Genomic DNA, 18,950 nt, shown 5'->3' with positions numbered 1-18,950 from the left:
TATTTGCATCACTTCTATATATAGTAACTTTACACTATATTTGATTATTTCTCTCTTTTATTTTAAACCCCACTCAAATTAATTTATCATTTCTCTATCTCATGGTCCCCACTACTCTCTCACATACTTTCACTTTCATGGTCCCCACATTACTTTTACCATAATAAATTATCCATCCACTCACATTATTAATTCATACTTCTAAAACTTCGCGCACTTGCAAGTGATGCAAAATAAATAAACAAATAAAATTAATTAAGTGAATTTGAAAAAAAAAAGTACTTTTTAAGTAAATTGACTCACACGAGATATAGACCCTGTTTGGGAGAAAGCTGAAAGCTGAAGCTGATTGAGTTAGCTGATTTTGACTAGCTGATTTTATTAACTGATTTGACTAACTTATTGTATTAACTGATTATATAAAAGTGTTTGGTAAATAGCTGATAGCTTAAAGGTGATTGAGTATGTGAAATGACCAATAAGCTAATTGTGAGGTAGGTAGTTTAGATAGGATTTTAAATTAAATGAGGTTATAAGTGTCATTTCACAATAATTAATGAATAAGCTAATTGAAAAAGCTCCTAAAATGAGCTTTTTCAAAAAGAGCTTATTTAGTGGAATAAGCTCTTTCAATAAGCTTACTACCAAACACTTGTATTAGCTTGTTTTACTAGTCAATCAGCTAAAGTTAGTCAAATAAGCTAATATACCCCCAATAAGCTAACTACCAAACAGGGCCATAAGAGCAAGATTAGCCCTAAGACTCAGGATGACATCATCTTTTTTTGATTTTGTAATCTTAAGACAAGACTTTGTTTTTTTAATGCATTTAAGAAGCTAAATCTTAACAAAATCTGAAGTGGAGTCTTGAAAACTCAAGACTCAACTCTATATACTATACACAGTGTTTTCCCTGTATATACATCAAAACACAGTGTTTTGATGATTAAAAAAAACCCTTTTTTTTCTTAAATACATTAAAATCTATGTACATTTCTTAAAAATAAAAATAAATTGTACATTGTTTCAAATTTTTTTTATAGATATGTACGTTGTTTTTAATTTTTTATATACAAAGATCATATTGTTTGTTTAATTTATCTTAATTATGTACTTATCTTGTTGCAAAAAAAATATAAATACATACTAATCATGATTCAACAACAAGTATAAATTTAAATTATCTTGTATTTTAATTATCCTATTTTTTTTGTTATTGTTTGTTAGTTTTTAATATTTATCATGTATGTACCTAGTCATAATAAAACTACACTATATATGTATTATTAAAGCTAAATATCCTATGGGATTATATATATGATTTTGAGTTAGGAAAATCATAAAGATAGATAGCCTCTCTTTCCTATGTTCTCTCTCTAAAACCCTAGTCACCATTGTTGAATTTTGAAGGGGCTTCCATCAGATTTACCGGTGGAAAGCCCCAATCGTTGTTTCTTTTATGCCTTTTCTCTTGCTTTAGGTTTATAATAATTCTTCCTCTTCTAGGAGGAATATTTCTCCCTCGAAAGACAGGGTTTTTCTTCCTCTTTAGGAGGATTTGACTCCTTCGAAAGACCGGGTTTTTCTTCTCTCTTTTGAGGGAGGATTTGCTTTTTTATTTCATGGATTGCTATAGAGTTGTTTCATGGGTAAAATTTTGTGCGGGATTGAAAAAGAGATTAATATTTCGACAACAATCGAACAAATCAGACGGAAATTTTCTGCACGGCTACAATAGATCGATAGACCCCCTCGCCGAAGAAGACTGTAAATCACAGCGATATGAAAGAGGGTATGAAGAATGTACGATTTGCAACAACGATCGTAGCTATGCTTACAGAATGTTTTTATTTGATTCAATTATTATGTATTTGTTAGATCTAAATCTCTTTGTAGATATCGTATGACTTATTTATGAATCAATTTTATTTCAAAAAAAAAAAAGCTAAATATCCTATTGATTTTATTATCATTTATTTGTCTTCTTTAAAAGCCTACTACTAATATAAAGAACGTACAATATTATAGCTTTTTTCTTAACATGATTTGGTTGAACATTTGTGGAGTCGTTTTGGGGGAAGTAATATTTAAATTCAGATCAATTTTACATTAGTCATTTTTATTTTACATTTACAACTATTTGATGCAATATGTGTATAGTAATTATAAAGTTTCATGCATTTTTAAATCAATTAAATTCATGTAGTTCCATTATAATTGATTTTTTTTTCTTGATCTATTTTGCTATTATTTTTCAACTATGACATACATCTAAATTGGGTTAGAAATTGTTATCCCACTGTTTATTTATATCATATTAAAATTATATATGTATTTCAAAAAAATATATTGAAATATATATGTTAAAAGACCAAAAAAAAAGTAATAAATAATTTTAAGAAATCTAAAATAAGTCTTAGGATTGAAGAGATAAATCTGATTGAGTCTTAAGGAGTCTTAACATAATTAAAATTAAAAAAATAATTATATTTAATTTAAAATCTGATGTGGCAATTAATTAAAATCTTGATAAATTGATCTCAAAGTCTCTCTCTTCTCATTCATCATTCATCCAATATTTATACACATATCTTAGAAACCTAATCAACGTAGGAATCTAATTCATATCTATCTTATCTTAGTAAATATTATCCTACCTAAAGATATCATAATATAAACACAAATATATCAAATATATTCCCTAAGATATTCTTCCTTATCTTAACATCCCCCCTCAAGTTGGAGCATGGAGGTCACGAATGCCCAACTTGGAAAGTAGAGTCTCGAACTGAGCCTTCCCCAAGGCTTTGGTAAAAATGTCTGCTAGCTGCTCCTTCGTAGGTACATACGAAGGTGAAATCAGTCCCTCCTAAATTGCATCTCTTACAAAATGCAAATCAATTTCAATATGTTTTGTTCTTTCATGAAATACTGGATTTTTAGCAATGTACAAAGCTGACTGGCTATCACAAAATAATTTCATACCCTGCGGATGTTGTACACCCAAAGTTCGTAGTAGTTGTTTCAACCACTTTAGTTCACACGTCGTAGCCGTCATTGACCTGTATTCCGCATCTGCAGACGATGTAGCAACTGTGGGTTGTTTCTTTGTCCGCCATGATATTGGGGAGAAACCAAGTAACACAAACCAACCCGTCAAAGACCTCCTAGACAAAGGACAACTAGCCCAATCAGAATCACACCAACCTTCAAGTTGCAATCCACTATCCGAGCGAAGAAGTATTCCTTGCCCTGGATGTTTCTTCAAATAACGCACCACTCTAAGTGCGGCCTCCCAATGTACTTCCTTCGGATTCTGCATAAACTGAGATAAAATATGAACAGGATATGCTAGATCCGGTCTAGTTACACATAAATAAATCAGACGACCAACAAGCCGTCTATATTTCTCCACATCCTCCAATACTCTGCCTTCCGCAAGAGCCAATTTATGATTTTGTTCCATCGGGAAATCTGCAGGCTTAGCTCCCAACAAACCAGTTTCTGAAATAATGTCTAATGCATATTTCCGTTGACAAATATAAATTCCCTGCTTACTTCTCGCAACCTCAAGACCTAGGAAGTATTTTAATACTCCCAAATCCTTCATCTAAAACAATCTCCTAAGTATGCCTTAAATTTTGATAAGGCTTCTTTATTGTTCCCTACAACAATCAAGTCATCAACATATATCAACACATTCAACTGCAATTTTCCTTTGGTGAATGTGAACAAAGAATAATCTGAGTAGGATTGCTTAAATCCGTACTTCTTCAGAGCTGCAGTTAATTTTGCAAACCAACATCTGGGAGCCTGTTTCAAACCATACAATGATTTTTTCATCCTGCACACATAATCAGAGTTATTTTTATTGAAACCTGGAGGAATTTTCATGTAAATTTCGTCCTCCAAGTCTCCATGTAAAAAGGTATTGTGCACATCCATCTGATGTACTTCCCAATTCTTCACTGCTGCTACTGCTAGGAATGTTCGAACTGTAGTCATCTTTGCAACTGGCGCAAATGTCTCATTGTAATCAAGACCTTCCACCTGATGATTGCCTAGTATCACCAATCGTGCTTTCAATCTTAACAAGTTCCCATGCTCATCACGTTTCTCTGTATACACCCACTTACTTCCCAAGGCTTTCTTCCCTGGTGGAAGTTTTTGAAGTACCCAAGTGCCTTGCTCTTCTAGAGCTCTTATCTCTGCAGCCATCGCATCTCGCCAACCTGCATGTTTCATTGCCTCTTTGAAAGATCTAGGCTCGTTCCCTGCTGTTATAGCTGCAATATACTTTTTATGTTTCTCAGAAAAACGTGAGAATCAACAAAATATGTGAGAGGATAAGGAGTACCTGAGGAAGATAATATAGGAGTCGATGTACTTGTTGATGGACTGTATTTCCGTATTGTGTGAGTGACAAAATCTCGATATTTAGTGTTTGGTATCTTTGGTCGTTTACCTTTCCCCAAGTCCTCAACACTCCCCTCCCCACGATGCTGCACGGGCTTGGCACGCCCCTCATGACACTGCCGCTGCTGCTCAGTGCCTGGCTGCTGCCCGTCACTCCCACACTCCCTGCCACCGTCCGCTGGTGTTGCTGCGGGCTGGTCAGCGTTGTCCTGGGGCTGTGCGGCATCTCCTGCACCCTCTAGCCGGTGCTGGGCTACGGGCTGTTGGTGCTGCACCCCGGGCTCCTCATGTGCTGCACCCCACCCCTCGTCATCACTACAAACATCCTTTAGTACCCCAAACTGTAAGTGCTCATGTACCCCCGATTTTTCCTTTACTAAATCTTCAATATATGGGAAAGTACTCTCAAAAAATCTCACATCACGGGACACAAATATCTCCCCGTTTTCCAAATCTAGAACTCTCCAACCCTTTTTACCAAATGGATATCCCAAAAAAACACACCGTCGACTACGACATGCAAATTTATCTCCCTTGGTCTTTTGATTGTGAGCATAACACAAACAACCAAATACTTTAATATATTCATACGTCGGTGGTTTATTGAATAATATTTCAAACGGGGTTTTGTTATCAAGTAAAGGAGTTGGAGTTCTATTAATTAAATGACATGCCGCTAAAACACACTCACCCCAAAATTTTAATGGCAAATTCCCTTGAAATCTTAAAGACCGGGCTACATTCAATCACTAGGCAAAAATATCAATTGGCCACCAGTTCAAAACCCCCCTATGCCACCGGTTTTGAACCGGTGGTCATTTGGGGGGTGGAAATAAACTGAAGCTTTTGCCACCGGTTCAAAACCGGTGGCAAAATCAAGTATTGCCACCGATTAACCGGTGGCAATAGTCGTTCCCGCAATTTTTTTTTTTTTTTTTTTTTGTATTAACAACTATTGCCATCGGTTAACCGGTGGAAATAATACCCTAAAAAAACAAATTTTTTTTTTTTTTTTTTTGCATTTTTTTCACTTAAAATGTTGCAGAAACATATATATATATATATATGAATAATATACATGAAACACATGTATTCATCAATAACCAGTATATAATAACTACAAATAAATTTCTCATAAAACAGTTCCAAATAACTAAGATAATCAGATTTACAAACTAAAATTCCAATATTAAACTAAAATATAATTACAACATTAAAATCTAAAAAACCCCATACAACATCTAATTCACTATTCTTGCATCTTGGTTCTTCGATTTAAGATCTTGATCAATATACCTGCATCAATTAAAACAAAAAAATAAATCGATTAAAATAAGCTATGAAAAAAATAATAATAACCAAAACACTGCATGTAACCATTAATTAATTAAAATCAGTTTAAAACCCACATAAACAAAAACAAAAACCCAGAAATTCAACAAAAACCCAGGAAAAAAAATTAAACAAAAATAAAATTAAATCCCTGAAATTGATTTTCGCGAACTCAGAAAAGAGAAAAAAAAAACAAGAATTAAATCGAATTAAACCCAGAAGAAGATGGAATTAAAATCGAATTTTCTGTCAAATTTCATTTTAAACTAAATGTCACAAATTTTTTTTTTAAGTACTATCTCACACCAGTCACCACCCCACCACCTTAACCCACCAACAACACCACCTTAACCCACCATCCGCACCACCTTAACCTTCACCCGAACACCCACCTTCACCCACTAGACCCATCCACCAACTGAACCCACGTGTAATAAACACAAATTCAGAAAAAATAACCCAGAAAAAAAAAAGAAAAAACAAACCCAGAAAAAAAAATAAACAAAATTCCCAGAAATTAGTAAAAACCCAAGCTCAAAATCGAAAAAAAAAACAGAATAAAATCGAATAGAACTTAGAAGGAGATCGACTTAAAATCGATTAAAATCAATTAAAATCGATGAAAACACTCAAAAAATCCAAAATCGACTAATTAACAATTAATTAAACCCAACAAAATCCAAAAATCGATTAAAATCGATTAATTAAACACAAAATTAAACCTAACCTCGTGCATGTCTTCGTTGTTGTTGTTGCGGTGGTGGTTGAAATGACCGAGAAGGAGACGAGAAGGAGATCGAGAAGGAGACGAGAAGGAGACCGAGAAGGAGATTGAGAAGGAGATCGATGATCGAAATGAAAGAAAGAGAAGGAGATCGAATGAGGGAGAGAGCAGGAAAGGGAAGAAGAGGGACGACGGCGGTGGTGGTTAAGACGATAGAGCAGGAAAGAGAAGAAGAGGAGAGGAGAGGAGAAGAGAGGAGAGAGAGAATGAGGGAGGCTGATGAGTGAGTAGGGCTTGGGGTTGGGTTTTTATATGGGCGCTTTTTTTTTTTTTTTTTGAAATTTAACTGGATATTGCCACCGGTTCAAAACCGGTGGCCTTTTAATTATTGCCACGGGTTTGGTTTGAACCGGTGGCAAAAATGGTTTGGCTCATCCCGCCCATTAATTAAGCCACCGGTTTTCAAAAACCGGTGGCCAATTAGCGGTGCATTTTTCAATTTTTCTACTAGTGAATATATGTTGATGTTTTCTCTCTACTCTCCCATTTTGTTGCGGGGTTCCCACACAAGAAGTTTCGAAAATCATGCCATTATGATGAAAATAATCCTTCAAGTTATTAAATTATGTGCCATTATCACTCCTAACAATTTTAATAACATGATCAAATTGTTTTTTCACCATTGCAACAAAATTCAAAAACATTAATTCGACCTTTGTTTTATTTTTCAATAAATAAATCCATACACCTCTAGTAAAATCATCAACTATTGTTAAAAAATAACGGGCACCACATGAGGCTGGTATTTTATACGAACCCCATAAATCAATATGCACAAGTTCAAATATACGACTTGCTTTATTTTCACTAATTGGAAAACTACTCCTAGATTGTTTTGCACGAGGACAAACATCACAAATTTATTATTTTTCCTAGAAGAGCTACTCACATGCGGAATATTTCTCAAAACTGAATCTGAGGGATGTCCCAACCGTTGATGCCATAAGTCGAACGAAGAATCTCCTTCTACTGCTAGAACCTTCACTTGAGGCACACCCCGGAATATATACAGTCCATCCTCGCGTTCACCCACACCAATCACCTTCCTCGTCTGCGGATCCTGTATAACACATATTTTGTTAGTAAATTGCATCATACACTTGGATTCATCATTTAATTGAGTCACAGAAATTAAATTGCAAGTTAATTGAGGCACGTAAAGCATGTTCTCGAGTTGTAAACCACCCGGCAATATCACCGTTCCTAATTGATCCGCATTAGCCGAGTTTCCGTCTAGCAAACCTGCGGGACAATTTTGGATTTTCTTCACGTTCTTAAACAACGTCAAATCACATGAAACATGGTTTGATGCACCTGTATCCACAATCCAAGGTATTTTATTTGTCTTACCATGAAACTTGTTATTTTTCAAGATGTCCAAAATTTGTTGGACTTGAGTAGCACTCACGCCAACCAAACTAGCTGCTGCATCATCAGTCAAGGGGGCTTGCGATTGTTGTTGTGACGAACCACCAACCTTGTTGGCTCTCACGGACTGCTGCTGTGATGAAGTAGATGCCGAGTTGCTGCCAGAATTGCGTGCTCCTCCCCGGCCACCACAGCCTCCACTACGGCCTCTGCCTCTTCCTCCACGACCACGGTCCCCCCACCACTCGGGGTAACCAATGATCTGAAAACACCCACTCTCGTCATGGCCTATGCGATTACAATGATTGCAAAACTTGTCACTATTATCCTCATATTTTGGCTTTGCCTTGTCCACCTTAAACGCCACAGCATTCTCTACCTTCATACTCCCATCTCGCAGTCTTTCCGCCATTGCTACATTTTGGTAAGCAACATCCACACTTGGCAAAGGTGATTGTGCAAGTAGTTGAGCCCGAATCGCTGCGTAGTGTGCGTCCAAGCCTATCAAAAAATAATCCAGGTAGTCTTCTTCTCTAATACTTTCTACCTGTGTAACAATGTTACACTCACACTTCCCACATCCGCATTTAGGAACCCGAACATAATTCAAGAGCTCCTTCCAAATCTTCGAGAGCCTGCCGAAATAATCTGCTACGGACTCTGTAGAAGACTGTTGACACGCTCCCAAAGCAGTCTTCAGTTGAAAAACACGGGTGCCACTAACTACACAAAATCGGTTCTTAAGATTTTGCTATAGGACACTCGCATCATCATAATCTCCAATGGTCGATCGAACCTTCGAGTCAAGAGTATTAGTTATCCAAGAAACTAACATGGACTGAACAACAATCCAATCCTCCATCTTCTTTGCATCCGTCTTTGGCATTACAATAGTACCATCTACAAAGCCGAATTTACGCTTAGCCAGTAAAGACCTTCGCATCGCTTGAGCCTATTCATCGTAATTTTCACCACGCAATTGTATAGGCGTAATGATATTACCCGGACCATCACTTGATCCCAGATAATACATCAAATCCACCGGAGTTTTTTCACCCATCTTTGGTCTGCTTCAACTACGGTTCGATTAAATTGTATGTTTAATTTCAGATTTTACTCAAGGCAAAGAAATTGTATTCTTACCCTGGCTCTTGATACCATGATAAATTGATCTCAAAGTCTCTCTCTTCTCATTCATCATTCATCCAATATTTATACACATATCTTAGAAACCTAATCAACGTAGGAATCTAATTCATATCTATCTTATCTTAGTAAATATTATCCTACCTAAAGATATCATAATATAAACACAAATATATCAAATATATTCCCTAAGATATTCTTCCTTATCTTAACAAATCTTAAGACCAAATAGGGCTAATCTTGCTCTAAAAAGCATTGAAAGAGTTAGGAGTCAACAACACATGAGATCAGTGAATGAGCCCCATTTTTTTGTAGACTTTATAAAAAGAATTAAGCGTTAAGAGGGTCCATGCCCATCCATGCTTCTAGCCCAAACGGGCTCTCGTATGAAGGGGCGTGATAGAATATAAAACATATTTTTGGGTCTCAACCAATAACAAGCTTTTGGTTGAGTTGGTCCTTTAACATATGGAAAGCTCGGATTTGACATAAACACATAGGAAAAGTCATGTACTTCGTATGTATAACATCCAAAAACTCTGTACTTATATTGAAGCCAGCTCCCAGTGCTAGTTACACAAAATTTGGTAGTAGATGCATGGCTGGCTGCCAAATTGGTAGTATTAATAGTATTTGGCTCAGTGCATTAATATTGGTGCGTACTCTAGGTAATGGCTCCGTGAACTTGGACCTCTATTACTATAAACTGAACATGCATCAAAATGGAGCATTCGAGACATACATATAACAGATTATACATCACAATACAAAAGGGGTGTGTAAGTATAGCATCCAACAGTATGTCATTGTATGTGTATATATATAGAAGCTCCAAGTGCTAGTTACACAAAATCTCATCTGCTGACAGATATAGATGCCTGCTGCGAACCTGATATACTATATATAGTTTTGAACAATATGATACAGTATTTATTTTTATCTAATTGGGAGTTTTTATCCATCCATTAGCAAATGCAATGGCTAGAATGATAAAAGGCGTGGACATTCCGAATATGAAAAAATAAGGAAGAGGAGTTGCCATTGGATTTTCACCTTCTCTTTCTCCTGCCGTTTGCCAATACCTACACATGTATTTTTGTTAGCTTGCTTGATCATAATATGACGATATAAATGTCAAGGGTAGGTGCTATGAAGTACATATAGTATTGTGCCAATGCAATGTTATATGGATTTACAAGGTTTTCAATCTTGCTCACATGCATGTCCAATTGCATTGGTGCATATTTACTTCATGTATAGAAGTTTTTCAATCTGGCTCACATGTCCAAGTGCATTGGTGCATACTTTGTACGTCATATAAGATATGTCACACCGACCATTATCCAACATTTTAAACATTCATTCACACGACCCTTAATTATATACCTTGTCACCACGCTGGCTGCGTTTCATTCATGGTTTGTAGAGTATATACCTCTTTCATCCCATAATATTTTTCCCATTTCTATTTTTATATGGTTAAAATCGTTTAACTTAGAAAACTTTGTCCAATAATGCCCATTGATATATGTTGAAGTTTATCCTACCAAATAACACATGTAAGTGTCAGATAAAAAGAAGAAAGCCTAAAACACTTTATAAGGCTAAGGGTTACTCCTCCTATTGTCATATGATTTTGGGATGGAACCTCCTTGGACTTATGAAGTGGACTCTCTCTCTTGGTTTGCGGGTGCGGCCCACACTCGCGTTTAATATTGTATTAGAGCCAGGCCCACCCACAGTATGGGACCTCTAATGGTTTGAGTATATTGTCAGGCTCAAAGTTTGGGATCTTTAATGTCATTAAGTATTTTGGGCCAAATTAAATTGGATCAAGTGATCCTTGAGTTAAAGGGACCTTACATGTGAGGGAGAGTGTTGAAGTTTATCCTACCAAATAACACATGTAAGTGTCTCACATTGATAAAAAGAAGAGAGCCTTAAACACTTTATAAGGCTAAGGGGTTACTTCTCCTATTGCCATATGGTTTTGGAATGGAACTTCCTTGAACTTGTGAAGTGGACTATCTCTCTATTGGTTTGTGGGTGCGGCCTAGACCCGCGTTTAATAATATATGGTCATGTGAGATATTGTTAGATTCGTCTTTGATAGAGTATAAAACATATTTTTGGGCTTCAACCATCAGTTTAAGCTTTTGGTTGAGTTGGTCCTTTAACATGGTATCAGAGCCAGCGTGACACAAAGGTTACGGGTTTGAATCTCATCCGCCCCTCCTTCAAAGTGGAATTAATTCGCACCAGGTATGGGTGGGCCTGTGTTGCATCCACATTTCAAGCCCAAAGGGCCTTTCATGTGAGGGGAAGTGATAGAGTATTCATCCTTCTTGATTTGGTCTAATAATCAAACATTCAACTCTTGTTAGTCATTGGGTACGTACGTCTCTCCAAGTAAAGATTTACCTCTTCATTAGTTAAGTTTTTATCGCCTTTTCTTGGATGTTTATATGGTAGTCAACCTTAAAATGACAATCTTTTCTTTTCAATTCTCTATACAAATTACATAATTATATCGATTAGGTAGTTAGACAACTCTGTGATACAGGACACTATATCGATTGTACATAGAGTCTAGTCAATTAAGCAGTTCCGTGATACAATTAAGTGATAAAGCCCGAGAATATCTCAATCGCAAATCTTTAACCAATCATATATCGATTTGTACATGTTTAGCCCCATGTAATATATTGCACAATATATTTGAGTGTCTCACCAAATGTTACACCCATCTTATTGATCCAACAACTCATAATTCTCCGTGCAACATATTTTATGCAAAATTATTAATATAATATCATACGGAGTAAAACTCGATAATCTTTAAGTAGTGACATACGAGTAATGTTTAAGACGAACCCAAAACATTAATCATACTTGTATTATTTAGCAAACATTACATCTTTCTCCAAAAATTTAAACACTTAAATAAATGACGATTAATTCTGGACGGAAGGAGTAATATATAATTGTAATTAGAAAAGAGACTCACTGTTCTGGTTCTTGCTCTTTGGTGATAAATTTCCTCTTCCCACTCTTCTTTTGCTCTGCTTCTGCATCATCTCCACCTAACAACACAAATTTCCCATTTTTATAGATTATGTTAAATTAATTAAAACAGATGTATTAACTATAAAGTGGGAAAATTAAACACGAGATGATTAAAAGTACCTAATTTTGCATTAATTCTGAAATGTGAATTGGTGCTAGTTCTTGGAAGATAATGAATATGAGGAGCTGAAGTTGAGGGTAATTTCGGTAAGAGATGAATTTTGGTAGTGATATAAGAGGAAGACAAAGCAATTTTGGCAGCCATTTTATGTTAAGTTGCAGAAAGTGTTTCAAGTTATAATTTGAAGGACCATCAATCTAGAAAAAAAAAGATGCAGTTAATGTATGGATATGGTGGGAATCGTATATGATATATCTGCCTTTCGCCTTGCAAACAATCTTATCTTGCCTATTAATTGCGAAATGACCTTCTTGCCACTAAGATTTTGGAATTCTTACATTTGTGTGTTATGTTTTGTTGGTTTTAGGGGTGTCCATAATTCGGATAAAAACCGAAATTCAATCCAATCCAAACCGAATTATCAATTCGGATCGGCTCCGAACTTTAAATCGGATCGGATTGAGATTTTTTGGAAATTCGGATTTTCGGATTGGATCGGATTGACCCTAATTGGATCCAATCCAAACCGAAAACCGAATTGTAAAATTAAGCTTGTATAAATATAGATTTCTGTATATTTTGAAGTTTAGCTCAAATACTTAATACTACATAAAATAAATTAGAGAGACTTTGTATTAATTAATTAATGACTTGACGTTGAACTATGTATTTTAATCATGATTTTGAAGACTTTTATTTATAGTAAAGCTTTATTTATATAATTGTATTAGGCGCTAAAAAAATAATGTATTATAATTTGGATTTTCGGATCGGATCCAAATAATCGAATTTTAATTCGGATTGGATCGGATTGGATCAAGAGAGAAATTCGGATCGGATCGGATTGGAAAACTGAAAACCGAATAATATTTCGGATTGGATCGGATTTGGACTAAATCCAAACTGAAAACCGAATGGACACCCCTAGTTGGTTTGACTAACGGTTTGTAATAGTTAATTTATACTACTATACTTAGGGCCTGTTCTCATAGACTGAACTGAAATGAAATGAATATTTTATAAGAGAAGGAAATTAGGAGCTGAACTGAACTGAAAATAAACGTATGAGAACATGCCCTTATTTTGAAAAATAATTTTTAGGTTTTTTTTAGAAAATAACACAATAAAAATCACTCAAATTTATTATAACAACACAAAATTTAATCATAACACCACTAAAAAAATCCAAAAATTGAATTTCACCACCACTTAATTTTGTCATCCAAAAAAACTGTTAGTGAGCCTCCACGTTGTACACATGTCAATTATTTATTGGATTATAAAAAAAACCCTAAATTCCTAACCTAGCCACCACCCCCACTGCCGTCACCCTAACCCAGGCGACCACACCCTTGACGACGAAATTAGCCAGTCGACCGCTAGTAAACCCCTCCCCTAACACCGGCACCGCCAATATCCCTTCCCCTAACACCAACACTACCCAAAACCCCCTCCCCTAACACCAGCAACCCCCAACCTGGCCTCCTCCCCTAACACCGAAAACCCTCGAAACCTCTTCCTATAACGCTGGCAACCCCCGAAACCTACTCTCTTGTCATCGATAAACCCAGAAATCTAGGTTAATTCTAGCTTTACGGAGGGCTATGGTGGTGGTAAGGCTGGTGGGGCGATGGGGTTCATCGAGAAACGGGGTTCCGGGGATTGGCTTGGCTTGGCGACAGAGGTGGGGAAGCCGGTGGTGGGTTGTATGTAGAGCTGGTGGTGGTGGTCGCTGGATAATGTCTATTGTGGGCTTCACTAACGTATTGGATTCCATCTAAGACCGTTAACAGGTGGTGAAATCCAATTTTTGCATTCTTTTGTGGTATTATAATAAAAGTTTTTTTTTTTTAAGGTGGTGTTATAATCCATTTTTATGACTTTTTTGTGGTGTTATTTTGCAAAAAGTTCTAATTTTTATATGTGGCCAGGGTTACTTATTCAAGGGTTAATCGGTTGGGCAGGGGATACTTATTCAGGGTTACTCAGTCAGTTAAGGGTTACTCTCACACAGAAAACCGCTAACTGATTGAGTAAATTTAGAATAAGTAACCCATGACCGAATGAGTAGCCCTAAATAAGTAGCCCTAGTGAAAAGACGTTAACTGACTAAGTAACCCTAGAATAAGTAACCCTTGACCGATTGAGTACCTCTTAAATAAGTAACCCCTGAATAAGTAATCTCTATTAGTAACTCGTGAATAAACAACCCCTATAAGTAACCCTGACAGCATGGTGTGGCTAGCCACACAGAAAAAATATCACATTTCGTATTAAACTACCGTACTTCCTACATGTTTTAATATGTGTTACACTTATCAAATATAATTGTATTTAAACAAGTGTTATACTTTCCTTTTGTCAAAAAGATACGTTTTAATTTATATGTTTCTCCTTTTGTAGTCCCCATCCAAACCTAGGCCACTTTTGCTATTTTAGGGCTCGATTTCTACGATTTATTTAGTGATTTTTTTTCCAATTAATGGTTTGAATTTTCAACTGCAATTTTGTTCGATATTTTTCAAATTTCCAATATTTTTGTACTCCAATTTTATTTGATTTTGTATTGCAATTTTGTTCAATTTTGTACTATAATTGTCCGAGGAATTTTTGATATTTTTAACATGTATACCTCTAGAAAAGTATACTGGAATGTTTGGTTTTGATAGTTCATTGTTAGAGTTCATATGAGATTGCAAATAATATTGAAGCATTTACTGTCAGTTGCATAAATTTAGTCATTTAGGTTAGTTCATGTAAAAATAAGAGTATTATAGTAAAAAATTAGATTAGTACTTGCAGTAGATAAATTTGCATTATATATTATAGGAATGGAGCAATGGATGAACATCCAACTGTATATTTTCCTCTGTCAGACTGATGTAATTTACTTTATAATACTTCCCAGTAGTACTGTAGTAGTTGTGTTTGGTAATTTGTATGGTGGTTGTTGTAGTAATAATTGAGGCATTTGAGTTTCTACATGTGATCGTTATCCTCTACTTCTATGGGAAGGCGGTGCATTGGATCTATACCAAAAATCTATTAGCTCAAGTGGTAGAGCACTATGCAAACTGCATAGATGATGTAGGTTCGAATCCTACATAGATTATATTTATAAATAACTATATATATATATATAAACTTAATCATCTCTCCTTATAGCCTAATTATTTTTGTATATAGGAAAAAATTTAGAATTAATTAGATCACAATTCATAATGTAATAATTTAGAACATAAGAAATAACTTTAGAACATAGGGAAAAAATTAGAACATAGGCTCAAAAGATAGGTTTAGAACATAGGAAGAAATTTAGCACACACATAAAAAATTTAGAACATAGACGGAAAAACTAAGAAATAGGAAATGATTTTAGAGTATAGGGGAAAAATTAGAACATAGGAAAAAGTTTATAACATAGACAAATTGTTTTTGAACATAGACAAAAAAATTTTAGAACATGAAAATATAAAATCGAACATAAATTGAGAATCAAGCATAAATCTAAATTTAGATCATAGAAACAAAAATTAGAACCTAGGGAAAAAATTAGAGCATAGGCTCAAAAGATAGGTTTAGAACATAGGAAGAAATTTAGAACACACATAAAAATTTAGAACATACACGAAATACTAAGAATATAGGAAATGATTTTAAATCATAGGGAAAAATTAGAACATAGGCTCACAATATAAGTTTAAAATATAGGTAAAAGTTTAGAACATTGGCAAATTTTTTGAACATAGACAAATATATATATATATATATATATATATATATATATATATATATATATATATATATATATATATATATATATATATATAATAGAACATAAAAATATAAAATTGAAAATCAAGCATAAATCTAAATTTTTTTTCTTATGTTCTAATTTTTTTTTTTTTTCTGATGTTCTAAATTTTTTCTGCTTATACTCTAAAATTTTTTCTATGTTCTAAATTTTTTTCTATGTTCTAAATATGAACTCTTCAAAATTACGGAAATGTCATTACTAAAGGATCATTTTAGATGTTTGATCAAAATTAATAAAGGGTTGAGATTGATTCTTATATAGAGGAGGGTGATGAAAACACTTATAAATATGTGAAAACACTTATAAATAGTTTCTATGAGAAAACACTTATAAATAGTGTCAAAACAATTATATCCTTAATATATTTGTTTACCTATATGTCTATATTGATATGCATGATGCTAATTACTTTTTGCTTGTGTGAATTAATGATGTTTGGACAACCATATCCTCAAAAATATTGATTTACTTATCTCATTATTGTTGTTTTTAAGAATAGTGTGCGGTTATTTATACCACTAAAAATATTTGTTTACATATTATAATTTAGGAAAAATTTGGCCGCAACAACACCGACTATGACAAAGGTGCGTGTAGCAGCACAATCTTTCGAGGGTGCACTCAACGTCGCAAACTATGCGCTTGAGTGCACATAACAACATAAATGACTTGACAAAATTTAGCTTTCTTCTTAAAGTGAAATCTTAAATATTTTTAATGTTTTTTCTGTTTATAAATATTTTTGATTAATTTCATTCTACTTAATTTTCCATTTTCCATCTCATGTAATTAAGTAACCATTAAATTGAATTATTTTAAAAAGTTTTCGCCATTATTTTGTATCATTTGTTTCTTCAATTACTTTTTTTTTTAAATCTCATGTAATTAAGTAACCATTAAATTGAATTATTTTAAAAAGTTTTCGCCATTATTCTCTCTTAACAGTGTTGTACATCAAAAACAAGAAAATCAAGTTGACATATCCTAAAATCCAATTCTAAAATTAATTTTAAATTAAGTATTTAAAATCATTTTGTGGGGTTTGGTATTAGAAAGTTTCCTATGTATCTTGAAATCTTGTAGAATGAAGGTATTCAAATGGTTTATTTATTTATTTATTGATTTAGTATTTAACTAAGTGAAAAGGGAAAGGAAACTAAGTCAAGCATGTGAGATCGATATTAGAAAAGTAAAAGTAATTGGAGAAGCGAACAAAGGAAAATAATAGCACAAATTTTTTTTGAAGGAATCCGCTTAATATAATGGTGGAGGTTAAGAAATGCTTAAATGAAAAAAATAAATAGAAGGTAAGGCTAATTTAGTCACGCATGATGGAAAATCATATAAGTTTAAATAATGTTTAAACAATTACTACCTCCGTTAACGGTTATTTGCAACATTTACCAAAAAAGGGTGCTAACTATTATTTGCAACAAACTTATTTCTTTCTTATTTTAGTTACTTATTTTGTTAAATTGACCAAAATACCCTCACTTAAAAATTATTAACACATAATACTACACATAATTACAAAACATTATAACCTTAATCTAAATTAATTATCTAACCCTTCCCACTCTAATAATCAGATTAATCATCTCCCATTATCTTTCTCTCTCCCCTTCATCTCTCAATTCATCTTCTTCATCTCTCATCTCTCTTCAAATTCCAATCCATCCTTCTAGTGGGTTTTAGATCTAGTTTTGTGGGTGGTTTGCTTGATTCGTGGTTGGAATTGGTGGCTTTTGGGTGGATTTGCAGATTTGTGGAGGTGCTTCGTGGTTGGGTATTGGTTTCGTGGGTGGGTAATTGATTCGTGGTATTTTTTGTGGTTCTTGGTGGTCGGTTTCGGGGTTTCTTGGTGGTTTTATTTTTCTTAGATTCTTGGTGGTTTCTAGTGGTTTTGGTTCGTGGTGGTTTTGGGTTTTGGTTTGTGGTGGTTCTTCATGGTGGTGGTCCGTTGGGATTTGGTTTATGGTGATTTTGGTTGGGTTAGTGGTTAGGTTTTGGTTCGTGGTGATTTTTGCTGGGTTGGTGGTTGGGTTTCGGTGGATTTGGTGGTGGTTTTAGGTTCTGGGTTTCGGTGGGTTTGGTGGTTCTGGTTGTTTCCGGTGGTTTTGGTGGTGATTCTGGGTTTAGTGTGTTTGGGTTTCGGTGGTTCTGATTTTTGTTTTATTGTTTTTTTTCCAGGTAGGATTATACTTAACCACATAGCCTTATTTTTCAATAATCATGATTTAAAACTTTTGCCTTGGAGTCCGCGCAGACCCCCTTTGTTGCAAATAACTGTTAACGGAGGTAGTATATAAAATAATAAAGATACCACTTTTTTTTCCCCATGAAACCTTAGTTAATTAGTGTCATTTATGCTAATATGTGCACCAAATTACATAATTTGTGCTGTAGACCGCACCCTTAAAAGGTTGTGCTGCTACACGCACCTTTATCATAGTTGGTGTTGTTGCGGCCAATTTTTCCTATAATTTATCTGATTATATTGCCAACAACTAAAATAGCTTATGGACATGGATCTATGGCGCGCATTAGCTACCCTTGTCTTGTATAACACAATTTTTTTATATGTGGCTAGCTATGCGGTGTGGCCACTTTACATAATCACATAGAATAAGACAACTAATTAAGTAATAAGGGTCCGATGATGCGCAAATAAGGTAATCTTTATGTATATATGTTACTTAAATGAGAAATAGGGGTTATTATTTTAAATATGTGGAATTATTCCTTCATTTTTTAAAACAAAAGAATAAGGGTTTCTCAAACGAACAAATGAAGTTGCTTAATTATTTCTAAATTACTTGATTCTACTTGTATAATGATTTGGGTTGCTTTTATATATAACATGTGTTACTCTTGCGGAAAAAATGAAGTTATTCATACAT

General features: G+C 34.4%; 3 protein-coding genes across 3 annotated transcripts; all 3 read right to left on the bottom strand.

The window, feature by feature from the left end:
* Positions 1-2,869: 2,869 nt before the first annotated feature.
* LOC110730767 (uncharacterized mitochondrial protein AtMg00810-like) lies at positions 2,870-3,610 on the bottom strand. The gene has a single exon (XM_021910589.1). The coding sequence runs from the start codon at positions 3,608-3,610 to the stop codon at positions 2,870-2,872; it is 741 nt and encodes a 246-aa protein (XP_021766281.1).
* Positions 3,611-7,244: 3,634 nt separating this feature from the next.
* Positions 7,245-8,843, bottom strand: LOC110730766. Its single transcript, XM_021910588.1, has 2 exons — positions 8,697-8,843; positions 7,245-8,594 (listed from the first exon to the last, which is right to left on the bottom strand). The coding sequence occupies exons 1-2, from the start codon at positions 8,841-8,843 to the stop codon at positions 7,245-7,247; spliced, it is 1,497 nt and encodes a 498-aa protein (XP_021766280.1).
* Positions 8,844-9,830: 987 nt separating this feature from the next.
* Positions 9,831-12,480, bottom strand: LOC110730830. The gene is made up of 3 exons (XM_021910655.1): positions 12,233-12,480; positions 12,054-12,129; positions 9,831-10,128 (listed from the first exon to the last, which is right to left on the bottom strand). Exons 1-3 carry the CDS (start codon positions 12,375-12,377, stop codon positions 9,987-9,989), a joined length of 363 nt encoding a protein of 120 aa, XP_021766347.1. The 5' UTR covers positions 12,378-12,480; the 3' UTR covers positions 9,831-9,986.
* Positions 12,481-18,950: the final 6,470 nt, after the last annotated feature.

The sequence above is a fragment of the Chenopodium quinoa genome, unplaced genomic scaffold (assembly GCF_001683475.1).
Source record: "Chenopodium quinoa cultivar QQ74 unplaced genomic scaffold, ASM168347v1, whole genome shotgun sequence".
NCBI lineage: Eukaryota > Viridiplantae > Streptophyta > Magnoliopsida > Caryophyllales > Amaranthaceae > Chenopodium > Chenopodium quinoa.
The sequence above is the reverse complement of the archived record's forward strand: the minus strand, read 5'-3'. Positions and strand labels throughout refer to the sequence as shown.